The sequence below is a fragment of the Lycorma delicatula genome, chromosome 1 (genome assembly GCF_047948215.1).
Source record: "Lycorma delicatula isolate Av1 chromosome 1, ASM4794821v1, whole genome shotgun sequence".
In the NCBI taxonomy this organism is placed as follows: domain Eukaryota; kingdom Metazoa; phylum Arthropoda; class Insecta; order Hemiptera; family Fulgoridae; genus Lycorma; species Lycorma delicatula.
Window position 1 is genome coordinate 186,686,508 of NC_134455.1, and position 21,755 is coordinate 186,708,262.

General features: G+C 33.1%; 2 protein-coding genes across 4 annotated transcripts in view; one reads left to right on the top strand and one right to left on the bottom strand.

Moving 5' to 3' along the window:
* The window catches only part of LOC142326106 (golgin-45), a 60,967-nt gene extending 43,138 nt beyond the window's left edge, over nt 1-17,829 (bottom strand). For both annotated transcript variants that reach the window (XR_012756693.1, XM_075368295.1), the window contains exons 1-2: nt 17,727-17,829; nt 3,427-3,462 (exon numbers count right to left, since the gene is read on the bottom strand). Coding sequence is in view for 1 of the 2 variants with exons in the window: in XM_075368295.1 (XP_075224410.1) it covers nt 3,427-3,436 (10 nt within the window). In the remaining variant the exon portion in view is untranslated. The remainder of the gene's footprint in view (nt 1-3,426; nt 3,463-17,726) is intronic.
* Nucleotides 17,830-18,174: 345 nt separating this feature from the next.
* wapl (cohesin release factor wings apart-like) overlaps nt 18,175-21,755 on the top strand; it is a 111,266-nt gene continuing 107,685 nt past the window's right edge. For both annotated transcript variants that reach the window (XM_075368312.1, XM_075368319.1), the window contains exon 1: nt 18,175-18,570. The gene's annotated coding sequence lies outside the window, so the exon portion shown is untranslated. The remainder of the gene's footprint in view (nt 18,571-21,755) is intronic.

Sequence of the window (21,755 nt, forward strand, 5' to 3'; positions counted from 1 at the left end):
AAGAAAACTAGTTTTAAAGGATCTATTTATTTTTTCTATACAAATACAATCACAATCATTACATTTAGTTTTATAAATTAAACAAAAATAGTTTCTTTAACCCCTCCAAATAGAAGTTTGCTGCCTGGGAATTGAACCAATTGACAACAGCAGTCTTGAGTTCCTTGTTGTTTTTAAACTGTTGTCCACCAAGCACTTTTTTAAATGTAAGAAAAGGAAGTAGTCTCCAGGTGCAAGGTCGGAACTATATGGAGGGTGGTCAGAAAGTTCCCAATGAAAATCTTGAATCTTTCTTCTTGGTTAAGACAGCGGTGTGATAATGCACGTTGTCATGAAGGAGGATTATGCTGGTTGACAGTTTCCCATGTCACTGATTTTGGATCACACATTTCAGTTTGGTGAATGTTTCACAGTACAAGTCAGCTGTAATTGTTGATCTATGTTCCATGAAATCAACCAAATTACAGCCTTTTCATCCCAAAAAACAGTAGCCAACTTTTAACTCGAATACGGAGATTGCTTAAATATTTTTTGGTTCTGGGGAACTTGAATGGCGCCACTGTTGTTTGTGTGTTGTTTCAATTCTGCACTGGTGTAGGATATTCACATCTCGTCACATGTAACAATGTGGGAAAACAAATCATCTCCATCTTGTCAATAGAGATTCATAAACGCTCATCCACTACACATTTTTTGCTTTTTGTGTTGGTCAGTAAGCATTTTCAGTACCCACCTTGCACACAATTTGTGATATCCAAGCTTTTCTATGACAATTGTGTAGATAGATGCGTTCAGCATGTGGAATTTCATCAGCCAGAGCACTAATTGTCAATCGCTGATCACATCGCAGTTTTTTATTCACTTGTTCAATGATTTCGTTGGTCTGAATACTGGGTCTGCCACTTCACTCTTCGTCATGCACATTTGTGCGGCCATTTTTAAAGTCTCTACACCATTGTCTAACCTTTCCTTCATTCATTACTGTAGGTCCATACACTAGGCACAACTCCCAATGAATTTCAGCAGCTGAAGGTCCTTTTGCACACAAAAATCGAATCACACTGTGCATTTCACAACTGGTGGGAGAAAAGATTGTCACAGACATTGCGATCTGCATTCACCAGCAGCCAAACGACTACAGAATCAAAACAACTTCAGTGGCTTCGTAAATAGCTGATAGATGGCCCTGCATGCATGAAACTATAAATGCATGCAGCAAATGCTAACATTGGCAGCATATTGTAAAACATGTAACTTGTGAATGAATGAATAAAAAAATTAAGAGAAAAATAATTTTTAACAACTAAATTTTGTATCATGTTTTCATAATTAATTTTCATGTCATTCTGCAGGGTATTTTTTAAATATAATTAAATTAGAAGTAGCGATAAACCTTGTTTGAAACTTCTATTGAGTTGTTTAATAAAAATAGCAGCATTTAATTCAAAATTTACTACTCATAACTACTATGATTTATTATACTGTTTTCCCCCTTTATATTATTTTCATTAAAACTTTCTGAGAAATCAGGCTATATAACCACAAATACAATGCAAAAAAGGTAAAAAGAAAAAGGATTGTTAATGAAGAGAAAAACCTCTTCCAAAATTATGAGAATAGTGAACAGACTTCAGTGAAACTGAAGTTGGTGACAGAAATATCTTTTAAAAAGCAGATGGGCCATGAATCAAATAATAAAAAAAGAATTAATATGGTTGATTACAGAGGATGATGGGCTTGAATATATCATTCACACAGAAGATATGTCACTGCTATTAATGAACATCCATTGAATTAGTGCAACGTTTTTTTTAAGGATATTTTTCATCATGAAGAAAGATAACAAAAATAAAAATAGCTAATTTTAAATTAACTTCATTTCTCTTACTGCTACTGGTCTTGGATATTTTCACTGAGATCTATGCCTCTTCGTAATAGATTTTTTTTTGTAATAAATTAATTAAAGACATAATTGGTATTTTTATATTGCAGAGCTGTTTGCTATTTCAGTCATTAAATTATTATTTTTTAAACATTTATGTGTGATTTTAAAATTTTAATTATTTTATTACTAAAAAAATTATTCTAAAGAAGTGAGTTCTATACAAGTTTTAATAAAAATATTTAAAAAAAGAAGAAAAGAGGTGAGTGAAACAATCTTTTAATTGTTTAAAATGATTATATTCTGCTGTTAATATGCAATTGTAAAAATATTTATTATATAAAATTATTAGATTAAATTCATTGTTTTGAACATTTCTTAAAACTGCCAAAATACAGTTTATATTTTAATACTATGGCAGTTTTTAGTGCTTAGATGAACCCAATTCACGTAACGGTAGTTTCTCAACAAGATAATCATTATTAGATAACTAAATGATGCACAAAATTATTTTAAGTCAAATAAATTTTGTGTATAACTTTTATTACATGATTAATTATTAATTTCATCATAAGACATAAAATTCTTTACTGTACTATATTGAAAACATTTGACAAATATTGTAACTTATATATTATAAGTTACAAAATTATTTGTAACTTTATGAAAACTTGCTTACTTTAATTTTTAAGACATTTTTTCTCAAAGGATTTTTTAGGCAATCTAAACAATGGTGTCACATCGCCTATGTTAATCATGATATTGTAACAGATAGAGAAGGTTCTAGTAATGAAAAGTACAAGAAAAAGAAAGAGAAAAACTGAAGAAAGTAAAATTTGTCTCTTTAAATCTAGAAATAGATTTTAAAAGAGATCCAGGAACAATAAAGAATTTCTAGATTATTATAGAAGATTCAGACAACAGAAACTACTGCACATAAGTGACAAACAAATGAATTGGCTGCTATTAGCCAGGTCAAGCCATAGACTCAGAGGTATAAATAATGCCAACAACCAGCGAACATTCAGACAGTGCGTGATATTATAAGAGAATGTGTGGTAACAGTTGAGTGTACAAGCAAAGATTCCATCATGAGAATACATCCTGTTTTGGGTAATCTAGTTTCCTTTAGTAAATAGTAAAGTAAGTAATTCTTTTGATTTAATTGTTATTCCAAGGTCATAATTACTTCTTTCTATTTAGTATTAATTTTAATTATCAATGGCAAAGTTAATCAGAATTATATTTTGCAACACGATTTTCTAATTTTATGTACTGTAAGTTACTGAAAAGTAAATAAATTGCATTTTTAAGAATCTGATGACTTCACTTAGAATACTGATTGATAACTTCCATCAGGAGAAGTTACTTTTAATGTGATATAGCTTATTACTGCTGAAGATATTTAACATTTATTTATTTTAGTAGATTACAAGAATGTAATCTCCAACAAGAAATTACTATTCATAAAGATGCACTTATAAATACACTAAAATTTAATGTTAAACACAAAACAGCAATAAAAAAATAAATGACTTTAATACCTGAAGACATTGTAAAGTGCAGGAATGAAATCAGAACTGAAACACAGAATACAAATAAAAAAATCAATTCAAATATAGTTCAAAGAAAGAATCAACATATATTTGGTGGTATAACTGCAGGATTACATTCACTCCCATTAAATCATAGAAATAATACCCTTTGATAAAGAAAGAATTGTAATTTGTCAAAACTTTTGGTTTTTAATTTTTTTTGATTTTGCAGTCTTCCATGATAAAAAATTAAAATATGAAAATAAACTACTGGAAAATATATGAGTGTACTGCTACTATCTATTTTGCTTAATATTTTTAGAACATATAAACAAATAAAATTTGATAAGTAACTGTATACAGATACAGAGATTTGGTACAATGGATATTTATGTTACTAAATTTGAAAAATTCAATAGTTCCATGCACCAGAAGTCGTAAATTTTATGTCTGGATTATAAGCAATGAATAAATTTGACAGAAATTTATCATCATTAATTTTTTCTCAAAAGCCATTTTCAGAATTGTCACTATCATGGAGTTGAGGATCAGTGATCAGTGTCAAGAGGTTCTCGTCATTTTTTACCATTGTACTGCTCGCTTATATGTTTAAATAGAGGATGAATATGTGATTTGTGTTCAGTATGCAACCTGAAAAAAATGAATTCAATGATATGGCCACATAAATGGTGTTTTCTGTTGCCGTATCTTGGCACAGATACCGCTTGCCATATCCTTTCTATGGTTTGTGTACATGCCCCTATATCAGGGTCAACAAAGTTTATGGAATTGGTGACAGTTAATATATCCGTCATGCTGTAAACAACTGTAGAATTTATAACAATCACTAATTATTGTTAGGCAAAATTGTTTAGGCAAAATATACTGCTTAATGATGGATTTCAATACCTGGGCACTAGAACAAAAATAATATTTTGCTGTCATGCTCAATACCACCAAAAATCTAATTACTGTCAATTAATCTTCCATGGTTATATTTGTGACAGACAATTTTGCCTTCAATGATTTCTACCATTTTACTAACACTACAAATAACACCTGACATTTTCAAACTTCTTCCATGCACACTTCACATGTAAGAGCTCTAGTCTATATATGTTTACAGAGTGAAGTTTATTTCATTGCAAAGAACATCTAGTCTTGGACACTTTATTAAAATCTAAAATGCTGTGAATTGGCAAATTTATTGTCTTCTTAGGTTGTGGTTTTCAAAGACAGTGCTTTTATTTTAAATAATTCTTTTTTGCACTCAATATTTTTCTCTTATGACTATCAATTGTTACAATATGTTTTGTGCAATGAAAAACACCATTCTCTTCGTTAACGGCCAACTGATTTCCACAGTCGGAGCATTTTTTTAGAATGCGATAAAACATTCTGGTCATACAAAAAACCTCTTAAGAATCATCACTTTCTGATAATACTAAAAATTTATTTAATTCTCAATCATCACACAAAAAAATTTCTACCTGAAGCCAATTATAACCTACAACTAACAATTCCATGTTCTGAATTTCGTACTGTATCAGCAAACATAACAACTTCACACTCCCAACTTTATACTATATCAGCAAACATAACGTAAAGCTCGCTAACCCACAAAAAATTATTTATTTATACATGTATACACTACCCAATAAGATATTATTACAGACTTATTATTTCACTAATTATATAACTTGGACTTAATCATAATCTATCTTAATTTAGTCTTAAGTGAATTTAATCTCATTCATAACTTCACCTTAATAACTTAACAAACTTCACCTATTTATTCAGTCTGAAATTTAATGCATTTTACACTTGTACTGTGTTGAATTACAGAAATATCCTCACTTTGGTAAGGGTACTATGTAACTTATGAAGGATATAACTTTATAAGTAAAAGGAGTTTCCAACAAAAAATTTCAATAGTAACAAATTATTTATGTCCTAGATAAGGTGTATTTCAAATTTAATTAAAATTGGATGCGGAACCCTAACTGTACATACAGAATATGCAATGAAGAAACATAGTAACTTTTGAGACATATTCTACTGGTGAAAATAATGAAAAACCTTCACATACACAAAGGTCTAAAAACACTTTATTTTCAAGTTACAGCTAGCAAAAGATTTTGAAGCTCTTGTAATAAACAGAAGCCCTACTGTAATTTTTGGGATCCAATTAAGGAGTAAAGTTGGTGGTTTCTTATGTAATTTGGACTGGGAAATGGGATAAAATAGGTTCAAGAACTGTAACTCGAGTAGTTTTTAAAATATCCTATATAAAACACAAAATTCAAAAACAAGTGTTTTTATGTTTGTAGTACAACAGCTTTACTAAATGACTAATAAATGCAAAAGATTTAGTAACAAAAATTGTGGAGAATTTAATTCTGAAAAAAATTAAAGTAAATACAGCCAATAAAAAGTAATTAAAAACATTTTAAAAATCCACTTTTTTATTAAAGCAAAACAGATGAAAAATAGACATAAAATTGTATTATTCTTTCTGTACCTAATAAATATTATTCTTAATACAGCAAAACAAAAAAAAGAAGATATGCCACACCACACATTAATGTGAAATCTATGTTGGAAACTAGTTTCTACCATACCATGTAGATTGTCTTCCTTCCATAAATGACTATTTTTGGAATTGAAGACTCTTGTTTCTCATAAAAATGGCTTTATCAGTAAATAAAATTGAATTTGCGTTATAAGCTCTGTCTAGAAACCAATGACATAAGTTTAACTGCTCTTGGCAATCTGTTCGCCACAAATTTTGAACCTTCTGCAGGCAGAAAGGATAAAGATTTTCTTTTCATAGGATGTGCCACACTTTGTTTTTTGACAAACCGGTGCAACATGAAATTCACCTTATACTAGTGCCTGGGCTACGCTGAATATGCTGAATCACACAATGTTCATCATTCACACAATGATTTACTTGGCATTCAATAGAAAGCAAATACGGTGGAAATGACTCTTTCATTTGTAAATGCTGATAACCGAAGACTGTTTAAAAAGAATGCCTAAAAGAATGTTTATTAGAAACAGAAAGAATAACATGATTTTCTGTCTATTTTTTGTCCGTTTTGCTTCATTAAAAAACAGATTTTTAAATGTTTTTAATTACTTTTTATTGGCTGTATTTACATTACTTTTCTCATAATTGAATTCTCTACACGTTTTGTTTCTAAATCTTCCAACATTTATCAGTCATTTCAGAAAACTATTGTACTACTTAAAAATACCCTAAAAATACTTGTTTTTTTCAAATTTTGTATTACAGTTCTGAGACATTTTTATCCTACTTCTCAGCTCAAATTACATAATAAACCACCAACTTTACTCCTTAATCTGGGTCCCAAAAATTACATGAGGGCTTCTTTTTATTAGAAGAGCTGAAATCGAGGCAAAATCTTTCACTAGCCGTAACTTGAAAACAAAACATTTCCATACTTATGTTTACATACTTTTTTCATTATTTTCACCACTATAACATGTTCTGAAAGTTTTTACATTTCTTCGTGAGACATCCTATATTTACCAGTAATTCTATTTCTTTTCTCTGATCAACTTCAATTTTGTTTGTACTTTAACATACCATAGTACATCGTATTCTTAGAATCAGAAAAACACAACATCTAAACAATGGAAAGCAGATTTGGACAGAGGGTGACTGTGCAAGCTCAAAGTCCATGCCGCATAATCAGTTTTTGAGATGGTGACCTGTTCAGGCGCTAATCCATTCTGTGAAGAGAGGACATATAATCCATTCTGTGAAGCTTAGTTTAAGCTTAAAGTTCAAGTTAAGGTTAGTTTAGTCTAGAGAGGAAAAATCATAAACTTACCTTAACAGCTGTCAGAGTCTGATTCGGAGTAAGCTGTTGAAGTTGACTGATGGCACTCCTCCTAAGGTGATTGATTATCTGCTGAACACATGGCACTAAGAGCATGGAAAATGTACTGTAATCCCTCTGCAGCGACTACATTTCCATTTAAACATAAATTTGGCCAAGTGTCTTATAAAATGCTGTTTACTATTGACATATCTTGATAATTTATCCTTCACCTCTCTCCATAAAATTCTAATCCTAACTCTAATCTCTCTTCACAGAATGGATTAGCATCTTAACTGGTTGCAATAACTCACAAATTTGATTGATGATAGAGTAGAAACTGATAACGCAATCCAAACTTTGACCTTGCACAGGTCACCACTGTCCAACATTTAGATCTTGTGCTTTCCTGATCCTATGCATATCTACTAAGGTATATTAAAGAATGATCAAGTAATTCCTCTGTATTACAAAATACTCTCCCTCAACTATTATTTTTACTTAATACAAAAATTTATCAAACATTATAAAAACTAAGAAAAAAGTAAAGGTTATACAATGTAACAGTGCAAAGGGATATAAATATATATATATATACTAGCAGGATACCCGTCGCAGCCTCACCCACACGATACTTGAATTTTAAACATATTTATTGAATGTTTTGGAGTGATTCTTTAAAACCATTAAATAACAAATAACAAAAAATGAATATAAAGTAAGTGAATATTAAGTATAGTATAAAAATAAAATTATTCCACAACTTCTTTGTAAACTACATTAGATGTTTTTCCTTCTGGCGCCAAAATAAATAAACTTGAAGCGTTGTTGATTCTGGAGCATGCCACATAAAATTCCCCATGTGAAAAACAGTCTTCTCTAATATTAATCCCAGCAACTTGTAATGTTTGACCTTGCGATTTATTTATTGTCATTGCAAAACATACTTTAACAGGAAACTGCTATCTCTTAAATTTAAACGGATAGTCCGATGGTATAATCGGCATGTGAGCACCAATTCTCCTTTGACAGTCTTGTACCACTGCATAACTTAGGTGGGCAAAGATTCCTCAGTAACATAATTGGAGCACCAACTTTCAAAGTTAGCACATGTGGTGGAAACCCAGATAGATTGAGAGAATTGAGAAATTCAACTGGGTAATTAACTGCTTCATCGACTTCCAATACTGAATTAACAGATCTATATTCCATACTTTCTGCTTGAAATGATTCTAATATTTGATTTATTTTAGCTGCTGTTTCATTATTTGTCAAAATGGTTCTCTTGCATAGCCAGTCCATAGATTTGTTACTGAGGTTTCGAATATCCGAATATATTCTATCTATGAGCTCTTTTAAAGTACTTATTACTGTACCTAATGATGCAGGTAAAGTCATTTTTCCTTCAGATTCAGGGAATTAAAAATCTCCTATTTTTAACAGAAGCTCAGAAAACTGTCCAGCAGTATTGTCTCCTTTCAGGTGCACTCTCATATTTTTAGTAAGAGAGAGTTTTACTATATGAGGCCACAGACATGAAGTCTTGATACATGCCTCTACATCATTGGCTTGAGTTCCTCTAGGCACTACTGGTAGAGGTTGACGAAAATCTCCAGTTAAAAGGACAGTAAGTAACTCCTCCCATGAGTGTATCTGAATTTCTGAGATCTTTGAGACAGTTATTTAGAGCTTTAATCTCGTTCTTGTATGACACTCTTCCCAAATAATTAATTTACATTTTTGTAAAACCTTTGCCATATTAGACTGTTTACTGAAGTTGCATGTAGGAGTTTCGATATATTGAGATTAAGTGATAGTTTGAAAGCCGAATGTGCAGTCTTTTCTCCACTTAATAGTGTAGCAGCGATGCCAGATGATGTGACAGCCAAAGCAATGCTGTGAGTGCTTCTTACTTTAGCCAAAAGAACATTAGTCAAGAAAGTTTTCCCAGTTACACCAAAAGCACCTAAAAAGAATACAATTCCTGAATTTGATTCAATGCTGTGTATAGCTTGATTGTAGACAGAAGGTTGTTCATCTGTAAAAGATGGTTCATTATCAGACAAAAATTCATTCAAAGCCATAACATCATAATTAGTTTCCCTCAAATATTCTCTGTTTGTCAAAATTCCACCCAGTCTTAATGATACTGGTAAGTCATATTCTTTTAAACTTTGACCACCTAAATTTAAAACAAAATCTTCAAGTAATATTAAACATCTATTACATACATATTTCAACACTCTTCTGTTACGTTATTTTCCCTATGCTGTCTAAAGTACTGGTGCTTAATATCCTCTGAAAGATTGTCTTTGTACTTATTCCAAATACTTAATGCATCTGATTAATGACAAAATATCAACATTACACAAAAAAGTTCTCGCATTTTGTAAGGTGAATGGCGTAGTGCAGCTTCTGCTAAGGTAAAGTCTCATTGTTGGTCATCTTCTAATAAGCCATGTGCCTTGCATCCAGATTTAAATGTTGGATACTCAATATTATTTACAGTTTTTAAATGTTTGTACGATGTTGGTCCTCTATCGTGATGCAGGAGAAGACGAAGATGATAACATTCTACATTATTAGGATGAATAATATACTCTTACCAAAGCTGAGTCCTTTATGATTCCTTGCCAACCTTCTGCATCCTTTCCTCATTTACGGTGAACAAATTTATTGTTCTGCCAAAAAACTGCAAAGGTGCTGATAGGTCGGCTGCGTGATTCAACTGTGGTGGTGAAGGGCACCGCGCTGCAGAGTGCAGGAATACTGCAAAATGCGTTAGATGTGGCTTAGAGGGACACCGTACCAGAGCGGCAGCATGCCATGGAGAGGCTAATACAGAGAGACATAATAGAAGCCAGGGGAGGACTAGACACATTCCAACCCGTAAATGAGGATACTGCAGGTGATCCTGAAACATGCAGTGCTGGCACAGGACCTTCTCGTCAGTTATGTGGTGGAGGTGAGCGCGGATGTCGCGTTCATCACCAAACCATGCGCTTCTCAACCGCATCCTGGTTGGCTGATGTCTGAGGAAGGGACTGCGGCAATCTGGTGCTGTACAGGACTCTCTGCCTGTGATGTGTGGCTGGGATGGGGCTTTGTAATGGCGAGGGTGGGAGGAGTGACTTACTACTCCGCCTACCTTTCGCCCAACGTCAGCATGGAGTGTTATAAAGAGATTTTAACTACTATGGTGAGTGCTAGTGGCAGGCAATTTTAATGCTTGGTCGACCGAGTGGGGATCTGCCAGGACAAACGCAAGAGGCTCGGTGCTTATGGACATGACTGCGGCACTGGATATAGTAGTGCTAAATGCTGGCGATGCAAATACATTTCGGAGAGGCTGATATAATCGACACGACTTTTGTCTCCCCTGAGCTTGCTGCCCGCATTGCAGGCTGGAGAGTGTGGAAAGGCTGCACGGCCAGCGATCTTGATGACGATCGTTGGCACAGGAGCTTGTAGTGATGGACTAGGTAGTCCATCACGGGTCCTATATTCACGGGCTGGAGCACCAGGGACTTTGACCCTGATGTTTTTACCGAACAGCTTGACCTATGTGCAGTACGTTGGGTCTCCATGGCGGAGGGGTACGCCACATGTCTTCCCGATTGTCTTGAAGAAGATTGCGAAGTTCTCCCACGTAAGTACGTCTGCAGGGGTTGTCCGCCTGCATATTGGTGGACTGCCGATATAGCAAGGAAAAGAGAAGAATGCCACCGGGCTAGAAGGTGTATGACAAGGGCGTACTTGCATTCGGTTACAGTCGTGTACGCTGAGCTGTATAAGAAAAAGAGAGAGCTTGCTAGTTCATCGTACAGTCAATGAGAAAATGTTGGGCTCAATTAATTGAGGAGGTGCAGACGGACCAGTGGGGGAGGCCCTACGCGATTCTAGTGAAGAAAACAGTAAGACCTACAGCTACAGTTAGGAGGTGTCTATATGAAGTGCTGAACATAGTTGATGGACTCTTCCCCTCGGGGGACGAATTACTCCTACAGGTAAGAGGCGAGGCTGGGACTGCACCGCTGTTTACCGATGCAGAACTGAAGGCCGCGATCACACGAATATCGTCCGCCAGGATATCCTGCCTATTATGGTTATCAAGGTGGCGGCTCGGGCTGAGCCAGAGAGGTTTTTAGAGACATACAACGCCTGTCTTAACGAGACAGTTTTTCCTGGCAGACGGAAGCGTCAGCGGCTGGTTTCTAAACCGGGGGGATTTGGCACTTCCCTCCTCATACCGGCCGCTGGCGATGATTGATGCGCTAGCAAAGGTGCTGGAACGTATGCTTCAGCAAAGGATAGTTGGTGTACTGAAAGAGAAGCGCGGGCTCTCTCCGTATCAGTACGGATTTCGCCGGGGTAAGTCTGTCCTCGACGCTGCGGCTGCTGTCTGCGACTTGGCGGGAAGAGCCTTGAGGAGAGGTGATGGTAGGATCTGCCTCCTAGTTACACTGGACGTACGAAACGCGTTTAACTGCAATCGCCACTTAGCAATAATGGGAGCAATGAAGGACCTTCGTGTCCCTTCTTACCTGCGACGGATGGTGCGAAATTACCTCATTGGGCGTCAAATGACCTTTAGACTCTATGATGGGTATGTTGAGAAGAACCTCGATAGAGGCCACTTGGATCGACCCTCTGGAACATGGCTATTAATGGAGTGTTTCGGGTTGTTCTTCCACAAACGGTTACATTATTTGGGTACGCAGATGATATAGCGTTGCTAGTGGAAGCGGAAACAAGGTATGAGGCTGTTGGCAAAATAAATGAGTCGTATACAAGAATTAGTGAGTGGATGGCTGGGATAGGACTGGGAGCGGTGAGATCGGGCAACGAAGGGTAGGTGGACCCACTACCTTATTGGGGACATCAGGGCATGGTGCCGGAGATTAATGGCACGCTGAGTTTTGAGTTAACGCAATTCCTGGCGGGTCATGGGGGATTCAGGTCTTATTTGTACAGATTCGGGCTCAATCAATCTGAAAATTGTCCGGAGTGCGAGGTGGAAGAGACCCACCAACGTGTTTTCTTTTTGTGTTCGCGATTCACCACAGAGCGTAAAGAGATGCTCGGCAACCTGAAACATGAGCACTTGTTTCGCCCTGAAGATAACCTACGAGTCCTATTACACAGTGAGGCACAGTGGAAGACTGTGTAATGATTCGTGAGGACGGTCATGAGGAAGCTCTAATTATATGAAGAGTCCCGCAGAGGAGAATGGGGTTCCACCATCTCTTTAACAAAAGGAAAAGTATAGAAAGAAGGTACTCGACAACAAAGAAGGATTTTCGCAAAATCATTTGTTTCACTTAATTTGAAGAACACCTGAAGAGTTGTTTTAGGTGGATTAGACAGCCTCTGCATCATGTTATCGGTGGTAAAGTACACACGTTTTTCGTTTTCCAGGTGAACGTATAGGTGAGTTATGATTAGATATCTATCATGAATTGGAAATACTAAAATTCCCCAGACTGCTTCTGAACTACTGATGTATTGACCACATTCATGTATTTTTATTTCATCAATGTCAGCACTTTTCTCCAAACCAAAAGCTGCTTGATCACTGTGCTTATTGATGTACTTACATATGTACTTTATAGATTTAACTGAATTGGTTTTTTCAACATTGATGTGTGCGTTAAAAGTTGATGGGTTGTATGGGACTACCCATCTGTTGTCTAAATCCATTGAATTAATATTTACTTTAAAACCTCCGTCATCTATATTTTGGATAACCATCCTCGCCTTTTTGAGTTTCCTGAAGAAGCTTTGCTGGATAACGCTTGGTTCAGACACCGTCTTTTATGCAAGACGAATTTTTATTCAAAAGCCCACATGGTCCATGCATCATGTTGGCTTTCACTCTCATGTATTAGTGGATCCCTATCTGGATTTGGAACTTCAGCACAAACGAATTTATCTATCATATTGGCTGTAATTTTATTTTTTAACCAGACATATATGAACATATGGCAGGCCTCGTTTGTGCCACTCAATTGAACGCATAAAGTATTTCACAGTTCCAAAAAGTTCTCCTTTACTAATAGTCCATTAACTCTTTAACTGTAGGAATAAAACTCTTGCAATGATATCTGGACGATGATAATAATGCTTAGCCAGGTAATAATGCTTCTTGAATTTCTTTCCATTTGGGATGGCATGTAAAAGTTATGAATAAATTCGAACTGCCATAATGTCGAACATACGTCAGTACATCTCGAGCATATATCGTCGTAGACCTCCTGTGAAAGATGATGGCAAAACCACAATTTTACTCAGTTGATCTGCTTGAATGTCTTGTCTCCCTATTGCATCTTTTAAATGGATATAGTTATTTGCCCTAAGCTTTTTTTGATAGAATCTTATGAAATTTAATCTTTCAGTTTCTATTTTGGCGTACATATCTGCTAAATACTGATTAAATAAAGCACCATAACGTAGTAAATGGATATTTTCCCCTTCTCTTTTCATGATTCTGTATGCATAAAAACTGGCAGCAGATACTGACTTACTCAAAGGAAGTTTTGTCGTTGGGTCACGTTGAAAAATATCTATAGAATAACTGTCTTTTCCGTAACAAAACAAAAGTGGATATTGTAGTGCGTCATAAGATCTATGAAATTCACTGATACATTGCAGTCGATTATCGTGACTTTGAATAACAATATCTCGTTTTTCAAACTGCTGTCCAATTATTACTAAAGCTACTTCGTTAGATGTCGCAGCATTATAACAACCTCTGTGAGCATTTGCAGGTTTTCTGTCTGCGCGAATCATCAATTGAAATTTTTCGCAATTCTGTGGTACTTTATCCATGGTAGTTTTCAAGTCTCTTATGTACTTATTTTCTTTATCTTGCAACTGTTTCACCAATCCTCGTTTGACTTAGTTAGAGCATCTAAGTTTAACTTCTTTTTTATCTTCACCAACAAAATATATTTGCAAAAATTTAGCCTCTTCCTGAGAATGTCATATCAAACTGCCATATAAATGGTAAACTTGGCCTTGCACTTTAAAAGTCGGCATAAAACCTTCTTCAACAATCTGCTTAAGATGTCATCTGAAAAAAAACAACTATTATATTTTCTACTATGGTCAATAAAGTGGACATGGTCAGAGTGATCGCCATTTAATAAGGTACGTAATGGTTCAGGTGGTGGTTTCAATGTTTCTAGCTGCAGTTTTCTAGAATTGCAGCACATGTCAGCAAATGTTTCACATTTCTATTTAAGAGCATAACAAAACTGACATTTTTCAGTCATAACTCCAATGTCATTTTTATAATCTATATTAGGATCATAAGCCAAATCAGACAGTCTTTTATTTTTCCACGGGTGCAAATGATTTTCTGTACAAATCCCTGGAATCTTGCAGGGAAATCAAATTGATTTTGGGATGCTCTATGAACTTCAGCATGATTGCTTTAATACATAGCTACAGCGGCTCTATGTACTTCCGGATGCCTATTTTGATAGGCCACTAATGCAGTTCTATGGACTTCTGAATGGTTTTGTTGAAACTTTTTCACAGCTATTCTATTACCTTCTGGGTTGATTTGTGCATACTTTTCAGCGTTTTTTTTTTACTTGATTCTTTTTTGTTCTGTCCTTGAACCTCACACAACGCTTTTTATTATTTCTAACAGAAATAGTTGAAGAAGAATTTTGTGAAATGTTGTCTTCTAAATCAGGCAAATATAAATCGAAATGATCATTATTAATATTCCCAGTAAGATGCAATCTTTTTATGGGCAATGTGTCAGTACCAATTTTCCAATAGATTGCAGTTATAATAAACTTCCAATAAAAATGGAAAAATCTTACCAGCTGCAACTAATTCGCAATAACCACCGTAGACTGAATGAATTTTGCGTACATATTCCTCACAAGTAGGAAAGTTGTCACCATTTGAAGATTTGTAAGAAATATGAGTCAAGTCAATCCAATGATCAGCCAAGTACGAAACGATTGTGTTTCGTACCTCCTGGCATCGTTCTTCATCACTGAATACGTGAAACGCAAGTGGTCGAAACAGGCATGCACCATCTCCTTTGATAGGTTCAATTGTTTGGGTTATTAACGTGTTATTGACAGTTATCTTTTTAACTAACATGTTTATTCACTTTTTGAAACACTGGACTAACCTCTTGACTCATAAAACATCATGACTTCTTTTTTCTTAAATGTTTATAAACGAACGGAAGGAAGAAACAACACCAACAAATAAGAGCCAGAAGAAATAAACAATAAATAACAACATTAATAATAAATTTTACTACCGTAATCCATTCATTAAATATCGATTAATCTTAAAACAAATATTTTCGCCAGAAATAAATCGATATTGAAAATACTATAATTATTCATTTGAACCCCTGAAAATCAAAATTTTGCAAAATCCTTTCTGAGTGCATGCCTACTTAAAGATAGAAGTACCCTGAAAATTTCAAGTCTCTACCTATAATAGTTTTGGCTGTACGTTGATTATGAGTCAGTCAGTCAGGACATTCTCTTTTATATATAAGGAAGATATTTCACATATCAAATAACATTTGAATTGACAGCAGTTAAAAATTTTGATATCTCTAAATTTAAGTTGAGATTAATCTCAGTGGTGGCTTACAGCTAAAATTAGTGGGAATGCTGCTCCAGAAAATCTTTTTCTGGGCCTTTTCAAGGCCATGTTTAAAGATTTCTGTAAAATAAACGATTAAATAGAATAGCTAAAGGCAAGAGAATAATCTCATTCTACACTTTATCACATTCAAGAATAGGTTTTTAAACATATTGTGCCTAAACTGTATTCGGTTTAACCGAATAATAAAATGTCAATATAGATAAAATTTTTTAGTATTATTAGATAACTTAATAAAATATCTGCTTAAAAACACTATAATCCAATGGTGCTTAATTTAAATTTCTATGTATACAGAAACAAATTCATAATTAGTTTTTACTAATTAACTTCTCTTTTGCTCTTACAGTGTGTTTTTGGATAGATTTTGCAATCAAAAAGCACTTATTTTCTGCCATCTTCTGATCACTACTGAAAAAAACAACTAAATCACTTTCATATTTCTGCCACTGACTAAAATATAAAAGGAAACGAACAAGGAATGTTCCATTCACATGTGAAGTAAAAAAAAACTACCTTGCACCAGCATACCTCAGACAGTATTGCGGGAGTGACAGTGCTCTTTCTCTCTCTCTCTCTTCCTCGCAGTCTCACATGCAGCTTCCTATGTGTGCATGCACACAACAGCCAAACACCATGCCGCTGGAACTGTGAAGCGTACAGTTTCATACAAAGGTTTTTGTATCTCTTTCATAAAATTGGGGGATGGCTACTGACAATAAGCTTAAGGATTATATATTATACAAGTATAAAGAAAGAATTAAAGACAAAAAGGACTCATTATATTAAATGTTATCATAATATAAAGTGGAAGTAGGGGGTGCTGCAGTTACACAGTGCCTTAACACGAGCTGCCACAGACTAATTTGTACAGCAGATCTAATATAATTTTTACTATTAGTTAAAAACTGTAAATCCTACAACTTTGCAATCAACATTTCATGACAATAAGAATGAAGAGTAGCGCGAATCCTACTGAAGGCAGTCTACAATAGGTTACTTGTCATAATTTATTGTAGTCCATTGAAAAAAATTCACTTAAAAATCTTATCATTTCAAGTTCACATGTACACCTTCAATATTAAAAATGTTTATTACATACCATAACCATAATGGCTGCAAGTAATTTAATAACTTAAGTTCTGTAAACAACAGAGGGTGATGAATAGCAGAAACTAATTATGTGAAATGAATGATGTAAAAGCAACTGAAAATGATCTAAGTACATTTATTTGTTTTGTCTGTCAATTTCAAACTAATAACTACAATATAAACTATTAAATAATCATTACTCTCATTGAAGGCAATTCTTGTGTTCTTTAAAGTCAGGTCTTGCGTAAAAATTATTAAAAAAACTGTGAATTATGTAAAAAAAATACAGAGATAAGTAACCAATATATATCGTTTTTCCTTGAAATAATGTATAACATAATTGCGTTTTAACCAATAGGCGGAAAAGTGAATTACTGAAAATGTTTATTACTAGAAGCCAATTTGAATAATGATATTTTGTTCATGATTTGAGCAATATCCTTGATTTTAGGAGGGGAAAAATACTGTTAAAAAACATATATTAAGCAGAGAAACAGTATAACTTTTATAAAACATTATTGCTTAGGCGAACATTGGTAAAGCGCTATCATAACTTAAAGTACACGTTACCTTATAAACAAAATACTCTAGCCAATGATTAAAATTTAATAATGGTAATTCATTGAATAATAAAAATATCAATTACAATACATTCATCATGCTTGTGTACTGTCGGTAAAAAAAATTAACTGGAATATTGTACTTTATTGTTAAAAATCTTACCTTAATACTTTCACTTCAAGATACACGTACATAACTAACGTACACATAACCTACTTCGAAATCTGTAATCTTGTATCTTGGTATCTTCTGCTTAAGTAGTGGGACTTACCAAAGAAGATAAAGAAGTATGTAAAGAGAAAAAGCTAATCAGAAATATATAAAATTTACTTTCACTATTTCAATACAAAAAAACACAATAATTATATTGATAATGGGGAAATATTTGTTTAGATTAAAGTTGTTTTATTATATTTATGATATTGGTTAAACTTAAAACTTAATGCCTTTATTGTATTTTTTTTTATATTTTAGAGATAATATTAAACTAAAATGCATTGCAGTCTGTAATATAAATTTGTTAATCTAAGATAAGAATAAGTACCACAAATATTAATTAAAATGATTGCTTAATTTTGTACCAATTTCCAGAAAACTTTACGGGCCCGCTGACAAATAATTTATCCTGAGCGGGAGTATACACTCCACTGTGTACTTTGAAAGCGAAAGGAAATTTTAAACTTATTTAGTAATGTAATGGCTTTATCATTGATGTTTCGTGAAAGGGTATAAAAATCGAATTGTATAATTTCTTAAACCATTGGCTACCGTGAATTTAAAGTAATGTGTTTTTGATCCCTATTTCTCAGTAAGCGCCATTAAGTTTCCTGCTAGTAATCAACCAGGCAACAGCAGCTGCTACCATAAGTTAGTCGAGAAGTGTGCGTTTGGTTCTAAAGTGATTCAATGGCTATTGTTTTTAATGGCGGATTACGTTTATGGCATGTTTGTTTAGAAATAGACAGTATTAGATATTCATAAGGAAGGATTTGTTTTATTGAAGAAAGTAAGTTCTTTTAATTGCGCTGATATTGAACTAGTTGAATGCGTTTCATTTTGTGTTCAATTTAATCGTCAACAGAAGTGTTTGGGGTTGGCCTCCGAATTTGATTCAAAATGGTCCTAAATATTTTAGTTTATTATTAAAATAATTAAGTGCTTAGTGTGTGGTGTTAATCTAAATTGGGTAGTTTGAATCTCGTATTGAGTGCCGTGGTACGAGTAGATTATTTCATGTTTTTATTAAACCAAAGTTAGGCTATGTAAATCGATTTGCAGACTTCAAATATAGCCCTAATTGCAAGTTACAGCCTGTAGTTTATTAATCATGGTTTAATGTGAGGGTATTTGTCGCCGTACGTTACCGTTTACTATATTCCAACGCATTAAGGTTATATTAAGTGTTTAATTTAGTCTGTTTAACGAATTATATTTTCAAAGTGTAGAAATGCGTTACACCGTATTTTTGTCACTTTATAGGTTATAATGTTTATGGAATTGTTTTAATATTTAGATAACTGATATGTATTTCTTGATTTACTGTGTATTTTAGTATATTTCCAAAATATAAGATATTTTCTTTCAGAAATGATTTGTTCATTGTTTGTATTGTGAACAACATATATTTCTCTATAGAATTGATTTAAAATTGTCAACTGCGGTTTGAACAGTTAAGTTGGTTAATGTTTCCTTTGCTTGTTACTTGATCATGTTGGTTGATATAGTAAATTTTAGTTGATGGGTAAACATGTTTAACTTCCCCCTTGAAGTAGCACCGTTTTAGGATCAGTTTATAGATTTCTAATTTTTTTCTGAAAACCAGCTATAGTTAGACTAACAATTCAAAATTAGATTATTTAACAGATTTTTATCCTATTCTGTTTGTATACGTAAACAATCCATTTATGTATTGTATTTTTTACATTAATAATTTTTTTTTTATATTTGATGTTAAACATTCCCCGTGAAATTTGAAAAGTAAAATTCAAATTTCTCTCATGACTTGCATTTATGTAATATTATAGTTAAATATATCTATGCAACTTATAGATTCATATCTTTGATTTGAAACAAATAACTATTTTGAAAGTTTAATTGTGGATAAGTCAGAAAAAAAAGAAAGTTAAAAAATGTTGTAAAAAAAAAACTTTAAATTGTGCTGTCAATCTTTACTTCATAACAAATTTCCTTTTAACCCTTTGCATTAATTCTCATTTTTTCCCTAAAGTACATACTGTTATATGCCTGACTACGTAATTACATTAAGTAGTAATTGTTTACTATTAGGGACTTACCTCTGATTTTTATGAAATTTGTAATATTTCCAATTTAAGAGCTAAGTTATTCATTGCAATTGATATTTTTTGTCGGAAACTAATTTCAACCAAATTATGTCCCTTTTAAGTTACACCAAAATTTCCTTTTTATCTCGCCAAAAATTTTGTAATTTAACACTACACAAGTGTAGAATACATTATTTTCAGACCAAATAATTGAGTTTAAGTTTGTCAAGTTTTGAATTAGATTAAATTAAGTCTAAGTGCAAATTAGTTTCAGTTAAGTGCAATGTACATTATTTGCTAATTAAATAACTTGGTTTTAGTGAAATTTGTTGAGTTTAGTTAGGTTAGGTAACTAACAATTTTGTGTACTGAACTTTATAATATGACATCAACATAATTTAACCAAACATAACCTATTGCTCGCTAACCTCATCTAATTAAGCATAAATATTAAATTGGCCAATTGTTGAGGTGAGTCCATAATTATTTATATTAACCAATCATTTAGTTTGAGAATAATGTATATTTCACTTGTACACTGCTGTAATTACAAAATTTTCATTGATGGTACTTTTCTTTCTTTTTCCTGTTTAGCCTCCGGTAACTACCGTTTAGATAATTCTTCAGAGGATGAATGAGGATGATATGTATGAGTGTAAATGAAGTGTAGTCTTGTACATTCTCAGTTCGACTATTCCTGAGATGTGTGGTTAATTGAAACCCAACCACCAAGGAACACTGGTATCCACGATCTAGTATTCAAATCCGTGTAAAAATAACTGACTTTACTAGGACTTGAACGCTGTAACTCTCGACTTCCAAATCAGCTGATTTGGAAAGACGCGTTAACCACTAGACCAACACGGTGGGTTTCCATTGATGGTACTGGGTAAAATATAAGCAACATAACTCTGGTGAAAGTAGTTTCCAACAAATAATTTCGATTGTAACAAGTAACTTAAGTTCAAAATAATATATATTCCAAATTTCATTAAAGTCGAAAATGAGTTCCTAATTATAAACAATTATCCAAGAAATAATATAGGATGTATAATTTTTCTTGTACAGTTGACCTTTATGTTTTTTGTAATGTATATTATTAATTGGATTAAATTTTCTTCTACCTCAATTATAATTTTTAAACATAAAAAAAGACAATTGTCCAGTTATTTTCAGCCAAGATAAAATAGTTACATCTTAATTATATTATAAATAATGTGAATTACAGTAATAAATACTGGCTATATATATGGCTTTGAAAAATTAACCTGAATCAACATTTTTCCTCATTAGTTTACTGGCAGTTCAAAATTTTGACTAGGATTGATTTATATTTCAGTTGATCTTTGGTTATTAAATAAAGTTTTTAGAAACAAAAAGGAACTAAATAATGTCAAATAAGAATATGTAGGCTATCACTGGTTTTTTTGTTTTTGTCTGTAGGTTAATCCTATTATTTTGATTTGGCATCGCAGAAAACTTTGTTATTATTAAATGAAGGTTATTTTCACTTTTTTACCAGTGTGTCTTTAATGGTATGGTATAATGTCTAGAGTTGTGTATATATATATATATCTTTATTTTCCAAAATTTCTAGTAGTTGTACTCCCAGTGCTCTGAATATGTGATTGTTTAGTAATAGTGTTATTTTTGTAATTTATTGAATTAACTTCTACTAGATTAATAATTGTCATGACATTATTATAGAATTGTCTATTTCGATTTCCTTCAGAAAAAAAACTTAATATCTTTGTAATCTGTAACTACCTCCTAGTTCAAATTAAATAAGATACTGTTGCCCACAAAAAATATATATAACATCATTTATGTTTTTATAAATTATATTTAGTTTTGAAATTAATTGATGTAATTTTTTTGTTAAGATCACTGATTAGTTGTCAGTCTAGCT